General features: G+C 49.6%; 1 protein-coding gene across 4 annotated transcripts in view; it reads left to right on the top strand.

The window, feature by feature from the left end:
* Window positions 1-333: 333 nt before the first annotated feature.
* ARNT (aryl hydrocarbon receptor nuclear translocator) overlaps window positions 334-19,747 on the top strand; it is a 37,495-nt gene continuing 18,081 nt past the window's right edge. For 2 of the 4 annotated variants that reach the window (XM_083591096.1, XM_083591095.1), the window contains exons 1-5: window positions 335-490; window positions 5,789-5,894; window positions 7,617-7,661; window positions 9,053-9,097; window positions 18,728-18,941. In XM_083591096.1, the coding sequence (XP_083447222.1) occupies window positions 466-490; window positions 5,789-5,894; window positions 7,617-7,661; window positions 9,053-9,097; window positions 18,728-18,941 (435 nt within the window). In that variant the 5' untranslated portion in view covers window positions 335-465. Of the gene's footprint in view, window positions 491-5,788; window positions 5,895-7,616; window positions 7,662-9,052; window positions 9,098-14,898; window positions 14,944-18,727; window positions 18,942-19,747 lie in introns of all 4 variants that reach the window. The other 2 variants (XM_083591094.1, XM_083591093.1) reach the window with 2 other exon arrangements.

Below are 19,747 nucleotides of genomic sequence, written 5' to 3'. Positions count from 1 at the left end.
TTTAATTTCTAAATTAAAACCAGCCCTGCCGATGGTGTCCCACCAAAAAAACGCCCTTTCCCGCTGAAGCTACGTCACTCTGTGAGGTCACCCGAGATTCCTTCCCCCGCCCTGCCCCTTTAAACTACGTCACTTTGACGTCACCGCATTCCCCTTCCCGACAACGCGCCGCGCGGGGAGCCCCTCCGAACCAGCCTTTTATTTTCCCCAAGCCCCGCCCCACCTATAAGCCCCGCCCTTCTCCGGCCCCGCCCCGCCAGCTGCTTTCGCGGGAGGCGAGGCCACGCCCCCAGGGGAGGCCGCGCGCCAATGGGAGAGCCCCTCTCCCCGCCTCCTCGACCACGCCCCCTCGCGGGGCTCGCCCGGAGCTGGAGCGGCCGCCATCTTGCAATTGACGCTTGGCGAGAGGGGAGAACTGAGGCGCGGGGGGGGGGGGGAGAGCGGCCTCCCTCTCCTCCTGTCGCCATGGCAACAGCCGCTGCTAACCAGGGTGAGTGGGGGGGGGGGAGGCAGAGGCCTGGGCGCCGGGTTGGTGGGGGGCGAGAGCGGGAGGGGGCTCAGGGTTAGAGGTTGGGGGGCTGGAGTGACTTTGGAGGGAGGGTCTGACTGGAGGGTGGAGGGGATGAGCTGTGGGGAGGGGGCAGCATGAGGTAGGTGGGGGAGGGCTTGGAGTGACAGGAGGGGAGGGGGTCAGAGGGATGGAAGGGGTTAATGAGGGACTCGGGGGGGGCAGAGGGGTTTGGGGGGGGGTCTCTTCCTTTGGGGAGGAAGGGGAATGGGGGGGAGGGAGTTATGAGTTAGGGGGCGTAGTGGGAGAGGGTTTGAGGGGGATTTGGGGGAGGGGAGTGTGAGACTGGGGGTGGGAAGGGGAAGTCATAATAATAATAATATATTATTATTTATACCCCGCCCATCTGGCTGGGTTTCCCCAGCCACTCTGGGCGGCTTCCAGCAAAATACTAAAATACAGTAACTCATTAAACATTAAAAGCTTCCCTAAACAGGGCTGCCTTCAGTGCAGGGTAAGGGGAGATACAGATTTGGGGGCTTAGACTTGCAGTTTGGGATAATGGGGAGTTATAGGAGGTGGGTGTTTGTGAGCAGCTAGGGGTTATAGATTTGGGACGACTGCGGGTGAATTGTGGAGAGTGGGGGGCTACATGGGATCATGAGATATGGGGGGAGGCTCAGACCTAGAGGTTTGGGTGAGCTGAAGCGAATCTGGGGGCCACCCCTGCAGAGGGGAGTTTCTTTGGGATGGCGGAGAGTGTGGCTTGACTGGGGGTGTGGCCAAAGGGTTCTTAATAGCATGGGGAGCATAGGGTTAGAAGTGGGGCAGGGGCTTGGAGTGATGGGAAAAGTACAGTACAGGTAAGAATGACTTGAGGATGCTGTGGCAGTTGTGGGCTGAGAGGGGAATGGGGTGGCTCAGGGCTTGGAGTGACGTAAATGAGCTGGACAATAGGGTTCCCCTGAAATAACACATTTATCGTGAAATCGGCTTTTGGGCATGACAGCACTTTTTTCTGCTGCAGACTTTTCCTGGGTACCCCTTCGGAAAAGGTTTAGTTGGAGTTAGGATTTGAGGGGGGGGGGAGTCTTGGCTTCGGAAGGGGGCACTGCCAATGGAAATGACCCTTTTCTTTATTAAGGGATTAATAGCCGACCTTTCTCTAAAAAGGAAAAGAAAAATATTGACTGATTAAATACACAACACAAGAAAATGTGATGAAATTTAAGATTACATTAGGATCAAACAAATAGAAAAAACACACCCTTGGCTGCATGATTTGGGGATGTGGGCGGATGACAAGGGTGACTGGGCCGCAGTGCGATTTCTGGAATGCAAGAGCGGGGATATTTAGGGAGACACAGGAAGGCGACCTATAGATTCATGCACAATCTGGGGGGAGCTCTGCAAGCCAAGAAATGGCTTGGTTTAACCATTAATGATGGTGCGTTTTCTCCTGTTAGGGGTGCAAAGTGGAGTAGGGCAAGTGGAAGGGAGGGGAGGAAGTTGGGATTAATTGCCACAAAATCTCAATGTAGTGTGTATAAAACTACAGGTAGATTTTCCTTCAGTGTTTCTACTATATATTTCATCGACTCTGGTAGATTTAAATGCATGGGACTTATAAGCAGGGGGAGGCATGAATTAATCTGAAATATTTGGGTCCTAAGAGAAGGCAGAAAACACCCAGCAGTGTTCTGCGGTGTGCTGAACGTATAACAGTGTGGTGCGGAGAAAATTGTCAATGGCTACTAGCCATGATTCCTGCCAACCTAGCAGTTCGAAAGCACATCAAAAAAAAAGTGCAAGTAGATAAATAGGTACCGCTCCGGCGAGAAGGTAAACGGCGTTTCCGTGCGCTGCTCTGGTTCGCCAGAAGCAGCTTGGTCATGCTGGCCACATGACCCGGAAGCTGCACGCCGGCTCCCTCGGCCAGTAAAGCGAGATGAGCGCCGCAACCCCAGAGTCGGTCACGACTGGACCTAATGGTCAGGGGTCCCTTTACCTTTACTAGCCATGATGGCTTGCCATGCTGAGCCTCTGATTTTGAAAACCGATTTCGGAAAGCGGGTTTCCCAAAAGAGGCAACTGGGTGGCTGCAATGAGAACAGGATGCTGGCCTCGATGGGCCATTGGCAAGATCCAGCAAGCTCTTCTTAAGCTCATTGGGTGACCTGCCAGCCTGACCTACCTCACAGGGTTGTTGTGAGGATAAGATGGGGAGAACCCGTTTGGCCACGCCTTTGGTTCAGCGTTGGATTTTTGCAGCAGCAACTTTGAAGGGGATGGCAGGTGTCTGCAGGAACTGGTCCTCAGACCCAGAGAGCTGCTTGTTTGCCACTTGCCCTGGTTGCCTGCTAACCTTTTGTTGAACCAAAGAAAGGAAATATTTCTGTAAGGGCATCTGCATAAAGTTCATCAGGCAGTTTATATTACTCTAGGCAGTTTCATTTCAGCTGGCAGGTAGCGCTTGAAGGCAGGGACTGCCTCTGGTGTTGCCTGTTGAAATTGGTAGGATGTAAGGCAGGGTGGCGCTGTGGTCTAAACCACAGAGCCTAGGGCTTGCTGATCAGAAGGTCAGCGGTGCGATTCCCCACGTTGCTCCTGCCAACTCGCAGTTCAAAAGCACACCAGTGCAAGTAGATAAATAGGTACCTCTCTGGCGGGAAGGTGAATGGTGTTTCCGTGCGCTGCTCTGGTTTCGCCAGAAGCGGCTTAGTCATGCTGGCCACATGACCTGCAAAAACTATCTGTGGACAAACGCCGGCTCCCTCGGCCGGTAAAGCGAGATGAGCGCCGTAATCCCAGAGTCGTTCGCGACTGGACTTAACTGTCGGGGGTCCTTTACCTTTAAGGCAGGGAGACCAGCAGTAGGTGGTGCTAGAGCAAATTCTAGTTTTGTCTCCTCCCTGTTGAGTTCTGTCTATAAGGGGCAACTCAGACCAAGGAGGAAGCTGATGAGACAGTGGACTGGCAGCAACCAAGAAGGCAGGCTGCTGGCAGAAGTTGGTGAGGCACTGCCCCATTGGCCTAGATGGACCAGCTGCCTCCTCAAGAGCTGGAGACGGTGGTCTCCCTGCCTCTATGGCATGTCTTCTCTGAGAATAGACGTGTAGGATGAAGGACATAGGCCTGCTGGACAATGGTGGTCCTTCCCGTGTTACGGAGGATGGAAGATGGGGAGTCACCAGGGCAGAAACGAAAGGAGAGGATATTTTGGACTCTTCACTCCAATTCCCAGAGTGGTTTAGCACTCAGTCCCTCATCACAGGGAGCTCTGTGAGAGGAATGGTGGGGAGGGATGTCGCCTGACCACTCTTGGCCCTCTTAAGAGTTCCCCTCCTTGAGCAGGCTTTTGGTCGTCTGCTTTTTTCCCTTCCCCTGCCAGGAAACCTTTCATTTTCAGCAGACTCCTTCTCCACTGTCAGCTGCAGGCAGAAAATTGATTTTATTTTATTTTTTCAATTCGTAAAAGGGTTGTAAGGAGCAGAACTTAGACTGGTGTTGCGTCATTGTTGCTCTTTTCCTTACTGCCTTTCTGTTCTGGACAGTCTCTAAAGGCTTTGTACATGAATATGATCTTATTAACTCTTCGCTAAAAAAACACCCAGAGAAGCAAGGCAGGGAGATTGAAGCCCCTAAGAGCACTTCAGATGGTTTATGGCTTGTTCTCTGAGTTTTACAGCCTTGTGGTATTAATTAGATCGGGCCTGCCTCAGAGGGAACGGAGTCCTGAGAGAAGCCTGCAGCAGAATTTTAAATTATCTTTGTGGGTATTGTTTCGTTCTTTTCCGTGAGTGCCGCGGCATAAAACATGCCATGCCCGTGATGCGCTTTTATTGCTCCAAGAGTTCTTCCATCTGTGGCAGCCCAATTGAGTCAACGGTTTGTTATTTGAGGGGCAAATTAGAATATGAGAAGAGCCTGCCGGATCAGGCCAGTGGCCCATCTAGTCCTCGGTCCTGTTCTCACAGTGGCCAAATGCCCCAAAGAAATTAGGAATGGAGGTAGACTTTCTCTGGACATGGAGGTTCCATAGGAACATCAGGAGAGGCCAACCAGATGCCCCAGTGGGAAGCTCAAAGGCAGGACCTGAGTGCAAGAACTACTTTCTCCTGCCTGTGGTTTCTAGCAACTGGTTTTCAGTTGCTGCCTCTAACTATAGAGACAGAGCCTAGCCTTCTCCTTAATGAATTTGTCTCATTCCTCTTTTAAAGCCATCCAAGTTGGTGGTCACCACTGTCTCCAATGGGAGAGAATTCCATAGTTTAATGCGGTGCTGCATTAAAAAGTACTTGCTTTTCTGTTTCCCTTTTCCCTCTGTTAGGCATCTGGGGCCAGGAGACTTTGGGGGCTTCCAGATGGGTGTTTCTTATGGGACGAGTGCTCACCATTCAAACTGGAGTTGTTTTGTTGTTTTGCAGGGCCCACACGGTGTCATAAAACCTTCCCCTAAATAAATAAAGCCCCTCCAAGGCAACACTCGTTGTTGTCTTTTTGTGGGAGCAAAATGCATAATTCTGCACTGTGCGAAGAAGTCCTTCCTTCTGTCTGTCCCAGATCTTTCAGTATTCGCACAACCCCAGATTGTGACTAAGTGGGAACGATGAGGGACTTTGATCCTGACATCGCCTTCTTAAAAGCCAGACACATTTCCCCTTTGAGTTGTGCATGTTTTCTCTCTGGCGTCCAGTGTGCTTTCTTCAGAGGGATGTGCCAGAAAGTCTGGTACTTCCATCCTGCTGTGGGTGTATGTAGAAGGCTCAGCTCTGGCGATGCGCTCTTTGCCTGGCAAGCCAGCCAGTCGGCGGAGCAACCCAAACCAGATGTCTGCTGCCCTCTTGGGATGATGATGATGATGATAATAATAATAATAATAATAATAATTTATTATTTGTACCCCACCCATCTGGCTGGGCTTCCCCAGCCACTCTGGGCGGCTTCCAAAAAAATATTAAAATACCGTAATACATCAAACATCAAGGGCTGCTTTCAGATGTCTTCTAAAAGTCTGGTAGTTGTTGTTCTCTTTGACATCTGGTGGGAGGGCGTTCCACAGGGTGGGCGCCACTACCGAGAAGGCCCTCTGCCTTGTTCCCTGTAACTTGGCTTCTCGCAGGGAGGGAACCGCCAGAAGGCCCTCGGAGCTGGACCTCAGTGTCCGGGCAGAACGATGGGGGTGGAGACGCTCCTTCAGGTATTCTGGACCGAGGCCGTTTAGGGCTTGAAGGGGATGATGCCTCACTTCCCCTCTCGTCTTTCTCCCTCTCCTTCCAGAAATGGCATCGGATGTCCCCTTGCTGGGCTCTGCTTCAGGGACGCCTGGACCCGACGCGTGTTCTGGAGGGAGCATTGTCCAGAGAGCAAACAAGCGCAGGACGGGGTAAGGGTGGCTCCGGTGGTCACTTGGAATGAGGATGCTCGGCGGGGTGGGGGCTCCCCCCTTCCAACCCAAGGGCCGCATGTAACCTTCTGGGGGCCACGGACCTGTGTTGGGCAGGGCCAGAGGCAAAAGCAAGTGGCGCCATGGATACAACTCTCCCTTTGCTCTATTGGATTCATCCCAGAAGCCAGAAGTTTCTCTTTTTAAGAAAGCTGATTCTTGAATAGCAAGTTAACAAAGAAGAAAGAGACAAAAAATGAAGAGGAGCTTTAAAATAGCAAAAACAATCCATCAGCTTACATTAAGAATGCAATAAACATCAGTACATCCATCTTAAATAGAAATATTGCTCTAAGCCAGCCAAAATAAGTACAGCTACGAGACTGATGCGTTTGTAGGAAGTGTGTTCAAATGTAGCCAGGGCTGGTGAGATTCTCAAGGCCATTTTGTGATAGACAGCCTTCCAAATTCGAAGTTTTAAGTTTCTTGGCTACCACGAAGGCTCACCAATTCCACTTTTGCTGTCCTGCCCTTTAATCTCCATGCTACAGGAATGTAGTTCAAAAGTACATTAGCATCTGCAAATATGTTTGCTGGTACAGCAAGCCCACAACCTACACACATTTAACTTGTGCGCATTCAATTTTACACACTTGGCCAAAAATAAAAATAAAAAGTGGACGGGCATCTGAGAAAAAAGACTTGGGCAATCCCACCCACTGTTGAACCCAGTGTGCTTTGACTTTAAGTAATTTTTAGCTTCAGGTGCAATCTCTGGAATGTAACCCCTGCACAAGTTGCGGGCTTACTGTACAAAAATTGGTATGGGCAGCAACTTCAGACATTTCCCGTACGTCCACACACGCCTCCCTCCTTCCATGCAAACAGAAGATGACATCACAGTTCAGCAGACACATCCCAGCCAGGAAGAAAGAACTGAAGGCACGAAGCAGGACTATGAGGGGTGTGGCCTATTGGGAGAGGGCGTGGCCTGCAGGAGGATCTCGGAATCCAGATAGTGAGGCTGGGAGGGCTGCATTTAGGCTTCCCGCCTGTTTTTAGAATTTATTGTTATTTATTGGGAGCATTTGTACCTTGCTCTTCAGCCGAAAAGGTTCTCAGCGTGGCTTACATACTATCCATTAAAACAAGGCGGTCTCTGCCACAGCCTTACAAAAAAGCATGACGCACGAGGGAAAAGGGACGGGGAGGGAAAAGGGAAAAAATCAAACTCAAGCGCCAATTCTTAAATATCTCCTCTTATAATGACCAAGTGCTGGCACAATTCAGGGGTAGGAGCAGGCGCCTGATGGAGCTGGGGTGTCGGCAAAGCTATTGCAACAAGCCTCTTCCCATCTCTCCTGCTGAGGCAAAACCAGCTTGGTGCCTGCCCCCCCCCCCCCCGATGTTGTTGGACTACAACTCCCATCATCCTTTATTGTTGACCTTGCTGGCGTTGCGGCTGATGGGAGCTGCAGTCCAAGAACAGGTACAGGGCCCCTCTTTTGCTGCCTCTGGGAAGAGTTTTGGGATGAGTTGAGACCAGGCCAGGTGGGAGGAGGTACAGTAAACCCTACACCTAAATTTCAACATCCTTGGAGCCCTCTTGAGTTTTAAGACTCTACTTGGCTTTCATTTTCTTCACCTGCTGTTTGACGTGGGAGTCCGAGGGGGAGGTTTGTTGCAGCTGAGATAACAGTCGTTCTTGCTCTTGTTCTCCAGGCTCGATTTTGATGACGACGGAGAAGGGAACAGCAAATTTCTCAGGTGAGACGGACTTCCAGTGGCAAGGGGCTTGGAGACTTCTGCTGAGCCAAAGCGAGAGAGGGATCCGTCTTGTGAAAAGGCTCATCAGAAAATAGAAGGGAATGGGACTTGGCTGTGCAAGAGCTGAGGTCAAATTCTTTTCTCTCTGGTATCCCTGATTGGCTGGGATGACTCGTGTCCAGTGCAGGAAGGATCTCCTTCATTTACAGAAGGCTTCGTTTTGCCCTTAGTGATGCCAGTGCATAGCCAAACTTGATAGGCTGCATAGTACAGCAATATTGTCGTGTCTAGCGGAAGATCCCTGATGAGCATGGCTATGTAGAGCTGCAACATTATAATATCTTAAGAATGATATGTTTAGGCTGGAATGTGTGTGGAGTCTGGCGACCGAGATAATCAAGGGTCTGGGAACCAAGCCTTAGGAGGGACAATTGAGGGAGTTGGGTATGTTTAGCCTGCAGAAGAGAAAACTGAAGGGTGATAAGATAGCAGTCTTCACATATCTGAAGGTCTGTCAAATGTAAGATGGATTAAACTTATTTGCCACTGCTCCAGAGGGTGGGACCTGAAGCAGTGGGTTCAAGTTACAAGAAAGGAGATTCCAGCAAAACATCTGGAAGAACTTTCTGAGGGTAAGAGCTATCTGACAGTAGAACGGACTCCTTCAGAAGGTGTTGGGCTATCATCCATTGCAGGTTTTTAAACAGAAGTTGGATAGCTTCCTTTAGCTGTGATTCCTGCAGTGCAGGTGTTTGAACAAGTCGACCCTTGGGGTCCCGTCCAACCCCACACTTCTGTGATTCCATGATCTAGCCTGGGATCCCTGATGAACTAGGCTACGGAGTCCTGCAACACCATCTCATCCCGTATGGGATTCCTGATGAGCTACGGCTCTGAAACAGTCACTGTTCAAAAGCTTAATCTCTTCAAGCCAGTGTCGTTGTCTGTAGGAGATCCAGGCTAGCAGGTCTTCTGAGCATGTATTTCTTAGCCAGTTAGTTGGTTTCAAAAAATTTATATACAGCTGGGCTGTAAAAACCTCAAAGCAGTTTACAAAAAGGTGAATCAAGAAAAATTCACCACCATACTTTATGTTTCAAAACAAGGCGACTAAAAGAAAAGGATTGTACAATGCGCCCACATAGACCTGAGCTGCTGTATTTGCAGATAAAATATTTGCATGTAAAACATTTATATTGCAAATAAAGAATAATATTCTTCTTCCAAGAACAGTGATTTGCCAAGACTTGGAATTCTAACAATCGGGATGAAACAGTCTCCCAAGTCTCAGCAGTTGTGACCCAGGCTGTTGTCCAAAGAGGCACAGTCCGTTCCGTGCTGTTGGAAGCTGCCCTTTTCTCATGTCTTCCTTCTCCCGATTCTTCTCCTAGGTGCGATGATGACCAGCTCCCGAACGACAAGGAGCGGTTTGCTAGGTAAGGCTTCCTCCAGCACCTCTGCCCTGCAGGAGCCATTGAGGCCCAAGCGCTGTACCATTGGCATGTGCCACTCACCTGAGCTCCAGGTGGCCTTTCATCCATCTCTGCCCCAGCTCAAAGCATCCCATGTGACCTAGCCCTCCTTCCCTCCCTCCCTCTGCGCCTTCTCCCGCCTCCCAATCCCTCCGAAAACTCTGCCTTTGAAACAGCAAAGCAAATAGCCTCTTTCTCGAAATTTAGGGTGCGGGGGCTGGCTGGAGTAATTTTCAGTTTGTAAGCACGGCTAATTAGAAGAATGCAGCTGCTCTTTTGTGGGGGGGGGGGGGCAGCAGACTGCAAAGCCAGGGTTTTAAAAATTATTATTCCTTGTTGGTTTTTTAAATGGCGAAGCTCTGAGAGCAACTTGCTCCTGGGGGGGAAAGAGACAGAAGGCAGGCACTGGGTGGGGAAACGGAGGCAGGAATAAGGGGCTGGGGAGAAAGAGAAGGCAAGCACCAGGTGGTAAACTGAGGCAGGGGTGGGATGGGAAGCTGGCGGAAGCTGGGCGTAAATAACAGAGGGAGGGAGGGGCCTGATGGGAAAGTGAGACATAAGTTTTTAAAAAAACACATCCTGTGGTTTGTTTGGACCTGCCACACTGTCTCAACTGGCAGGTCAAGGAGTTTGCTCGTATCCGGTTGCCTGAGGTCAGGCTATTCTTTCCGTTGAATTGCCTCATACCTGCAGCCATCCAGCGACTTCTTTTTAATCCCTGGCCTGCTTCGGAACGGATTGCGCAAACGTCTTAAATTGGAGGGGGGATTTTTCTTCCTGTTCCTCTTCTTCCTCTTCAAAGATAGGCATCTCTGCCTCGCTGGCAAGAGAAACTGTTGCCCACAATGAGTTTTAACACTCACCTGCCTTTTGCAATCCTGGTTCGAAGTGAGGCCATTTTGCTGTTTAAAGGTCAAAAGCCGGTCTTCTTTCTTCTTCCTTTTTTTTAAAGCTGGGGAGCTGGCCCCCAACATCTGCCTGCTGTTATCTTTGGTGCCTGTCACTTGCAGGAAATCTCTCTTAAGGGGCTGAGCTCTGTGAGTCAGCAGGAGAGCCAGTCAGCTTGGGCTCCTTGCCCAGATCCAAACCGAGCCTCAAAGTCCTTTCACTGATGATTCTGGCTTACTTCGCCAGTTTTCAGCATGGCAAAGAAGTCCTTTGTGGTTTGCCCAGTAACATCAGGGCATAACCTCCACCTCCTGCATCTGGCCTGGTTCAGGAAAGATGAAAACGGAAGTAGAGAACGGTGGCAACTTGCACACATTAAACCTGTGCGGTTTCAACCTTGCGTGGTTGAAGGCTGGCCGGGTGAAATCACGCAAATTAAAAGCACGCAAGGTTCTTCCTGCATGAAAAGAGCTTTTAAGCTCCCTGACTTGCTTTCTGTGCAAGGCCCTCTTGGTGCGCCAGCTGCAGAAGCGCGAGATTTCATGAAAACTTAGGACAGCCCCACAAGATTTTGCGAGAGCAACCCAGAGCCGGTGTTCCAGGCAGGCCTTGCCTGGTAAGCAAGGTGAGAGACCGCAAAAGCTCTTTTTGTGCCAGGTTTTCCTGGTGTGGAAAGAGCGTATAAACGCTCTGCGTTGCTTGGTGGGCCAGCCCCTCTCAAAAGGCCGGGGTGTTGGCGCAGGGATGGCTCCAAGGTTTTGAGTACAGTGGTGCCTCGCAAGACGAAATTAATTCGTTCCGCGAATTTTTTCGTCTAGCGAATTTTTCGTCTTGCGAAGCACGAAATCCCATAGGAATGCATTGAAAATCAATTAATGCGTTCCTATGGTCAAAAAAAGTCCAAACAAAGCCAAATTTGGTACAACAAGAGTTTATTAAGTGCTCTTTAAAGTCACACATGCTGTAAAGAGCATTTCAAAATTCAAACCCAGAATTTTTTTTAAAAAACAGCAGAGTGGCCCAATGGTCACAGAAAATCATAAAAATGCAGAAAACAACACACAAGCTTCCAGATTCTTGCAAACCCCTCCCCAACTGTTCCCCCAGCCACCCAGCACACAGAAATTCAAATCCAGAATTTTTTTAAAAAAACAGCAGAGTGGCCCAATGGTCACAGAAAATCATAAAAATGCAGAAAAAAACACACAAGCTTCCAGATTCTTGCAAACCCCTCCCCAACACCAAGTCCTTGAATTCCAAACACCCCAACCCAAAATCCAACCCCCCCAAAAAAAGTTTTAAAAGCTTAACATACCAAATGGCTGCAAAAGAAGTTTTGGAAAAGCTTCAAAAATCACCAAAGTCTTTAAAAACCTCAAAAAAGGCTACTATGTACACTGCGTTCTATGAGTTGCTCCTCGAAGTCAAGTCGCAACTGTATTAACGGTGTTAAGAAAAAGGAAACAAACTTGCAAGATGTTTTCGTCTTGCGAAGCAAGCCCATAGGGAAATTCGTCTTGCGAAGCAGCTCAAACAACGGAAAACCCTTTCGTCTAGCGAGTTTTCCGTCTTGCGAGGCATTCGTCTTGCGGGGCACCACTATATACATGTTACCATGTACGCACGTGTCATGCACGGAACACTTGGAACCGAATCCCCACGTAAGATGCCATTGTACCATATCATCCTTGTTACTTATTAAGGTGTATCTTCCACCCTACGAGTTAGGCCCGTCCCCCAGTTGCACCATCCATCATGTTGGGATCACTCAGAGGGTTATTTACCCCTGTATTCAAAACGGGTGCCCTCGTGCAAGGTTGCAATTCATGGGGGATTTCAACGCCCGTGGTAACCAGGACTTAGCTCAGGGGTCAGCAAACTTTTTCAGCAGGGGGCCAGTCCACTGTCCCTCAGACCTTGTGTGAGGCCAGGCTATATTTTGAAAACATATATGAACGAATTCCTATGCGCCACAAATAACCCAGAGATGCATTTTAAATAAAAGGACACATTCTACTCATGTAAAAACACCCTGATTCCTGGGCAGGATTGAGAAGGCGACTGGGTTGGATCCGGCCCCTGGGCCTTAGTTTGCCTACCCATGACTTAGCTACCTTGCTTAGTACGGAGACGGTCTTTTCCGATGGGGAGGAGGTTCGGATGAATGAACTGAAAGGACTGTAAAAGAAAACTTTTGCTTTTGAAGTGCTTCTTCACACGGCTCAACTATGGCCCTTGCTCCTACAGTTGAGGGCCGCCAACTTGGATGCCTTCAAAAGAGGATTAGACAAATTCACGGAGGAGGAGAGTGCTATCGATGGCTCCTAGCCACAATGGCTATTCTCTGCCTCCACACTGGGAGCCAGCCATGCATCTGGATAACCGTTGCAGGAAACCGCGGGGGCCGGTGGGGAGCTGCTCTGGTGCCCAAGTCCTGCTGGCGGCCTTCCCACTTGGGCATCTGGTTGGCCAGGATGCTCGACCAAATGGATCACTGGGCCTGATCCAGCAGCCAGGCTCTTCTGATCTCCCTATGTTCTTCTTATTCATTTTGTTAATTTTTTTTTTTTATCCTGCTCCCAGAGTGGCTTACACATCGCTTTTTAACACCTCTTCATTTTCATCTCTCTTTATCGTTTCTGTTATATATTTTTGATTTTGTAATGTAAAAAGTATAACTTTTTAAAAAAAGACTTAACAATCCTTTTTTTAAAAAGACACAAAAGGAAAACTGAGTGGGAGGGAGGAGGAAAAATACAGGCTTGGGTTCAGATTCTTCGTTGCAAGTTGATTACCAGCTGAGATGCAGTGGGAAGCAAAAGAAGTTACTCACAAGATTTCTGCTTCTCAGTTCTCAGTTCTGGAGAATTGCTTAGATTTTGAGAAGGGGTGGAGATTTCTCTGTTTCCTCCTCCTTCTGACTTGCAAAAACCGCTCTGCTGGATTTGCATCAGTCGTTCGGGGGTGGCAGGGGTGGGGCGTTTCTTTTAAAGCTGCAACCCGGGTTTCCTTCCCCCACCAAATCTGGCTTCAAACCCATTTTTTTTTTAAGATTTGAAAGTGGGAAGTGGCAGGGCTTAAAAGGCAGCCTGGATGCTACTACGGCTGTTTTAATTGGATAATTATTTGGGGAAGGTCTGCAGCTTCAGTGACAGAACACCTGCTTTGCCTGCAGAAGGCCCCAGCATCTCCCAAGGTAGGGAGAGGGAAATATCCTGGTCTGAGACCCGGAGAGTCAGGGTGGACAGTGCTGAGTTAAGTGGCCTGACCCGGTATAAGGCAGCTTCCTATGTTCCTGTCTTTGGCTGCTCCTTTCTTCCAAACCACGAGGACTAGAATCTTAGCTTATGCTTATGGAAGCTCAGTAGTAGAGCACCTGCTTTGCATTCAGAAGGTCCCAGGTTCAGTCCCCACTGGGGGCATCTTGGAAAGATTCGCTGCCTAAAACCCTGGAAAGCCACTGCCAGTCAGTGTGAACAGTACTGAACTAGACAGACCAGTGTGAGGAACATTCCTGGCCTTCCCCGTGGTTTGCTTTCCAATATTCTCCCAGGCAATTTGGACAGCGCTAAGGGGTCTGGCATTCCTTTGGCAGCGTGGATATTTCATGTGGCTCGGTGACCTTCCTTGGATGAACACTTTTAGGCTACTTGTTTTTAACACGTCCTTTATTGTCCGACTATATTTTGTATTTTGTGACATTTGCAAGTTGCTTCAGGACTCCTTTGGAAAGAGACAGTCATTTTAAAAACTAACAGGAGGCAGCGGTTGAACCAGTTCCACCACAGGTTAAGAATTAAAAGCCTCAGGATTTTTTTTCCTTTTTAAGTCTTCATGCAGTGCTGCAAAACCGTAACTAATAGCCAATCAGTTTCCCCACTGAGAACTTCCCATTCCGTAATATTATTATTATTCATCATATAAGTATCCCACCTTTCCTTTTTGGGATTTGGGAATGGCGTTCATGAAAGCTTGCCTTTGCACTTCTCAACCCACATGGCTGTGTCTTGGTCAGCAGCAAGGCGCTCTGCACGCTCTCAGAGGCCCTCTGCTTCTCATGCCTTGGCATGTTGCAAGGGACTTACAGCTCCCCTAGTATTAGAACCAAGTCCTGGGGCTTATATTCTAGTGAGCTGCTCCAGCCTGTGGAACTGGCACTGTTCCAGGTGCCACGTAAATATTTGCTCCACTCTTGGTATGGCAGCCCCCACACTTTGGAACTCCCTGCCTATTGACGCATCAGGCTGGTGCCTTTACTGTACTGTTCTTGATGCCTGGTAGAAACATTTTTGTTTAGGCAAAGCCTCTCCAAGTACATAGACTTCTGTGTGTTTTACTCCGGGTTTTAGCTTAGCGCTAAATATATACAGTTATTTTTTTCCTGATGCTTTCATTGTTTTATTCTTTTTGTAGCATGCTTTGAGGTTGAGGTTTGGTACTGTTTGTTTTACAATAATGCTCTCTCTCTATATAGTGAAATAAAAATAAATATATACATACATAATGTCCTTTGTGGGGTCCTGCTGTGCCACCTGACTCGTCCTTCACTTGCTCCACACTATACTCTGGCCAGACTTTCTCCTCTTCTCTCACCTCTTGTTTTTTCTCTCTCCACCCTCATCTGTGTCTCTAACACGGTTTGTAAGCCCCTCTGGGCGGAGACCTTTTCCTCTCATGCAGGGCATACAGCACCCGGCCTGCAGCTGGTTCCAGAATGCCAGCAAAGTCATGACACCCCCCACCCACCTTCCACTTCTTATTGCAGATGAATTGGGTCTCCTGTTACATTCCCCCCCTCCTTTCTTTTATTCCCTGTTACTTTAAAATACATTTTTTTCCTCCCCAGTTTTAGCTTAGCTCACCCCTTTTATTTCTAGGTCTGATGATGAGCAGAGCTCAGCGGATAAGGAAAGACTGGCCAGGTAGGAGAATGGAGATTTGGTTGTGTTTTTTATTTAAGCATGGCAAAGCAGAGCTCCTTCTCCTCCTCCTCTTTTCCTCCTCTGTGACACCCCTCCCCGTCCGCCTCCTCTTAATAGTCTCCCTGCCCTCACCCGCTTCCTTCCTTAAATCAAGGTCTTGAACCCAAACACGAGACTTCCCTGAAAAATCAGCACCTTTCCTGGTTTGGTTTGATGAGCGGCATGTTGGCTCTTTCAGAAGCAGGGTGGGTTGCAAAATAAGGGCAAGGGGCTCAGCAGCAGCATTCATATGAACCCGGGTTAATTTCCCAGTTCCAGGTGGAGCTGCGAATGTTTCATGCCTGAAACCCTGGAGAACTTCAGCAGGTCAGTGTAGACAAGGCAGAGCAAGGGTCTGGCTTGGTAGAAACCCTTCGTTCAGAGCCAGGAGGACTGGATTCTTACTTTATTTTAGGGTAAGGGCTATAGCTGAGTTTCAGATTACCTGCTTTGCATGCAGAAGATCCCCGGTATCTCCAGGTAGGACCAGGAATGGCCTCTTAAGTCTGAAATCTTGAGATGCTGCTGCCAGTCAGTGCTGACGATACTGAGCTGGATGGACCAGTGGGCTGACTCTGTATAATGCTTATGACGAAGCCGGCCTTTGTGAGGGGGTCGGCAGCTGGCATCGCTTATGCCTCATCTGGCTGCCCGATCAACAGGGGGACTTGATGGCAGGCTGGTTTTTTAATGGGGCAACCAAAAGGACCTTGGCTGCCACTCCTTAGCTGAGGTGGTCCTCTATTAAAACTGGGAGGCAGTTATAGAATTGAGTTGGAAGGGACCCCGAGGGTCATCCAGTCCAACCCGCTGCAATGCAGGAATCTCAGCTAAAGCATCCATGACAGATGGCCACCCAACCTCTGCTTCAACACCTCCAAGGAAGGAGAGCCCACCACGTCTAGTGGGAGTCTGTTCCACTGTCGAACAGCTCTTACTGTCAGAAAGTTCTTCCTGATGTTTCGTCGGACTCTCCTTTCTTTGTAACCTGAAGCCATTGCCCCCCAGAGCAGGAGAAAACAAGCTTGTTCCTTCTTCCATGTGACAGCCCTTGAGATATTTGAAGATGCCTAGCATATCTCCTCTCAGGCTCCTCTTATCGCCAGTCCAAAGCCGCCAGCCCCTTGATTGCAGTGCTTGGGGTGGGTGGGTGAGAGACATTTAACCTACATTAACAACAGCGCCACAGGTAGCAGCGGCAAGCACTTTTAGAATCCTTTTTAATTTTTGCAGCTTAATCTTGACTTCGGTGCTTGAGGTGGCACCTGAGCCTGCTGAGCGTGTTGAGACTCTCTCCCTGCATCTATGTGGAAACCTTTAAATTTATTTATTGGTACCGTGCCCTTTCAGTAGAACTTGTGGGGTTTCTGTTGGGGCGTCTCTGGTTGGCCGCTGTGAGAATCGGACGCTGGGCTAGGTGGGACCCCCTTGGTCTGATCCAGCAGCCAGGCTCTTCTGGAACCTCCAGGTCCAGAGGCAGTTATCTCGCTTCCTGGGGGCATTTGGCGGCTGTGCAGATAGGATGCTGGACAAGACAGGCCTCCACTTTTGCAAGAATCTACGGCTGGACTCTTTTTTTCTTTTACTTCCAAACTGCTCGCAACCTAGAAGAGCAAAGTCCCACCCGATGCATTGTGTTGAAGTTTTTCTTCAGGAGTTGGGGGAAGGCTTTCAGATGGTTTTGCTGTGGGGTAGAGTCATAGGGATGGAGCTGGCAAGGTGAAATTTCCCTCTGGGCTGGTTCAGAGGGAAAAGCCACAATCCACAATAGATCCAGCAGATAGCAAGCACAGAGGCTGGGTCCAAGTAGGATGATAATCCTGAACATAACTGAGAGCTAAAGATTTGTCATGTCCAAACTGTAGCAGAAAGCGAGTTGGAATATTGGGAGTATATAGAACCCAAGGCAGGTAGAGAGAGAACAGCAACAGTTTCTGCAAGGTGGTTTTTCTGTAGCATGTGTGTGTGTGTTTTACAGCATTTCAGGACAATAAAGAAGGTCTAGAGAAAAGCACCTGTGTCCTCCAGGTGTTCTTAAACCACCAACGCGCATCAGCCCCTGCCAGGCTGGCCCAGCGGTCAGCATTGATGATGACATTGCTGGGAGTTGTAGTTCAACAGTTACCTTGGAGAGCCACCCCATTCCCTGGGCTGAAGAAGCCTCCTGAGGCTGCAGCCGTCTCCCTCCCCCTTACATCAGGTGTGGGGGAATCTCTGGCCCTCTGGATTATGCTGGACTACAACTCCCATCATCATCATCATCATGCCTGGCCATTGGCCGTGCTTGCTGATGGGAGCTGTAGTTCAGCAACAGACTGGGAACCATTGCGGTGCAGTTGTCTGTGTTGGACTAGGACCTTGTAGAGACCAGGGTTTGAATCCCCACTTAGCCACGAAGTAACCGTAGGCCAATCGCTGCCTCTCTCAGCCTCGCCTACCTCACAGTGTTGTTGTGAGGATAAAGTGGGGGGGGGGGGAGAGAGCCATGTACTGTGAGCTCCTCGGGGGAAAGGAGGTGGGATCTAAGTGCAATCAATCAATCAGCAATAAATAAACAGCTGGAGGGCCAAAGGTTTCACCGCACTTGGTTTGGAGGGAGGAGAAGGCTCTTGAGGATCTGAAGGATTTCTTGTCAGGTGTCAAGATTCTCAGTTTTTTGTGGGCGTCCAATTCAGCCTAAGCCAAGATCTCCCATGGTTACTCTGCGAGTCGCACTAGTGCCAAGCCCCCCAACTTCTTGTGAAGAGAAGGGATGTAGGGGGTAGCACTGGCGAGGAGTTCTGCAGAGAAGCCTGTAAGTCCCCTCTGTGGAAAAGTTGCTTCCTTTTTTTGCTTCACTCAGTAGCTTTGTGTGTTTGGCCTGGGAAGCACGAGATCCCAGCCAAAGGTTCCCAAAAATTAGTTGTCAAGATGGACAATTCCAAGTCTACTTTTTTACATTAAAGAAAAAAAATACTTGTTCCGTCTTCACTCCACCATCCATCCAGTTCCATCTCCCATTCCACGCTTGCCACACATCAGACTCATTCCGTTGCCTCTAACACGGTTTCTTTTTTCCTTGTAGGAAGCCCAGTGTAATCTTTTTTTTGGAGGGGAGGAGTGTTGGAAGGGAGGGTGGCTTTCACAGTCCGACCTGCGAACGTTTCCTTTAAGGTGGCCTGTTACATCCTTGCCACGCCTGAGGGCCTGGTTTGCACGCAACAATAACTGTGGTTTGCTTAATCACAGGTTGACTATGCATTGCCCCAACAAACCACGGTTTGCTTCTCCAAAGCTCAGCTTGTTTCTCAGCTACTGAGATCCAGAGGCAGCCTGTCTCAATGCTTAGGGGCTTTTGGCCACCGTGAGAGCAGGGTGCCAGACCACATGGGCCCCCAGTGGCCTGATCTGGCTACAGGGCTCTTTTTATGCTCTCAACTGCTGTGCCCTGTGAGCATCCAAAGGCACCTAACTGGCTGCCAGTTGCCGGAAGCAGAACCCAGCGCCCGATGGTCCTTTTGGCTCCAAGTGCAGTCGAGCTGCTTCTATGGTTGTTCCTGTTTTGAAGCGGCCGGAAGTTTCTCTTGCACCTTTCCTGTTGCATGTCCAGCATGAGAGTTTTGCAGCCTCTAACCACGATTCCTGGCCCCGCATCCATTCCTTTCCTCCTCCTCCTTCTCCTCTCGTGCGACCGTGCGCAGGGTTGGCCACTGGAGCCTTGTGAACTAACCGGCCTGCCTCCTTTCACCCTCCCGCCAACCTGCAGGGAGAACCACAGCGAGATCGAGCGCCGCCGGAGGAACAAGATGACGGCCTACATCACGGAGCTGTCGGACATGGTGCCCACCTGCAGCGCCCTGGCCCGCAAGCCGGACAAGCTCACCATCCTGCGCATGGCTGTCTCGCACATGAAGTCCCTGCGGGGCACCGGGAACACCTCCACTGACGGCACCTACAAGCCTTCCTTCCTCACTGACCAGGTACAGGCTGTTAGATTTCTGTTTATGCCACTGTGCAGTTTTTGGAGTCACAAGACTCTGTTTACATTCCAGACTGTTGGAAGTCTCACGGGAGACGGATGTTGTTGTTACTGGTTTCCTGTTTCTTTGTCTCAGTTGGTTCACTGACTCTCACAGAGAGAGGATGTATATTCTTTTCTGTCTGCGTAGTTAGAAATAAAACCTGGCAATGTAGCTTATATTTCTCGTCCTTCTGCTGCTTGGATACTCTGCGTAATGAGGGAACGTGCCTGAAGCCTCATTAAAGGCTTAGGTTGTTAATCACCGTCGGAGGAACGTCTGAGGAGGAGTAGGTCGGCCGTACAGAATTCTGACACAGGCGTCTGTCTATCCTCACTTAACGCAGGGGTTACGTACAGGGCCTCCGTGTGCATAAGTAGGGAGCACCCTCTAAACTCCCTTTAAACGCCCTCTGTGCCGTGCTTTCTCCAACCCAGAGCAAAAATACTGGATCCAAAAATATCCATAACTAGAACTGAAGTTCTGGGGCCTCCAGGAGGCTGGAACACATGTAAATAAAAGTGGCAGCAGCTGCTGCTGTAGCAGCTATTAGGCAGAGAGGCTGAGCAGCCTAAACAAATCCCTGCTGTGCCTCTGGTGCCTTCGGGGCTTCCTCCGCCCTCCCTGATGTCCTCTTCGGGCTCTCCTTGTGTGCCACAAGGACTTTCCGGCTCGCTCCCACTATTTCTGGGTTTGAATTGAATTGGATTTCCCCCCAGTGTATGTTTGGTCACATGAGAGTCAAGCATCCCGGACCGCTGGTCCTG

The sequence above is a fragment of the Podarcis filfolensis genome (assembly GCF_964270895.1).
Source record: "Podarcis filfolensis genome assembly, chromosome: 16".
In the NCBI taxonomy this organism is placed as follows: Eukaryota; Metazoa; Chordata; class Lepidosauria; order Squamata; family Lacertidae; genus Podarcis; species Podarcis filfolensis.
This window is presented reverse-complemented; position numbering and strand designations above follow the sequence as displayed.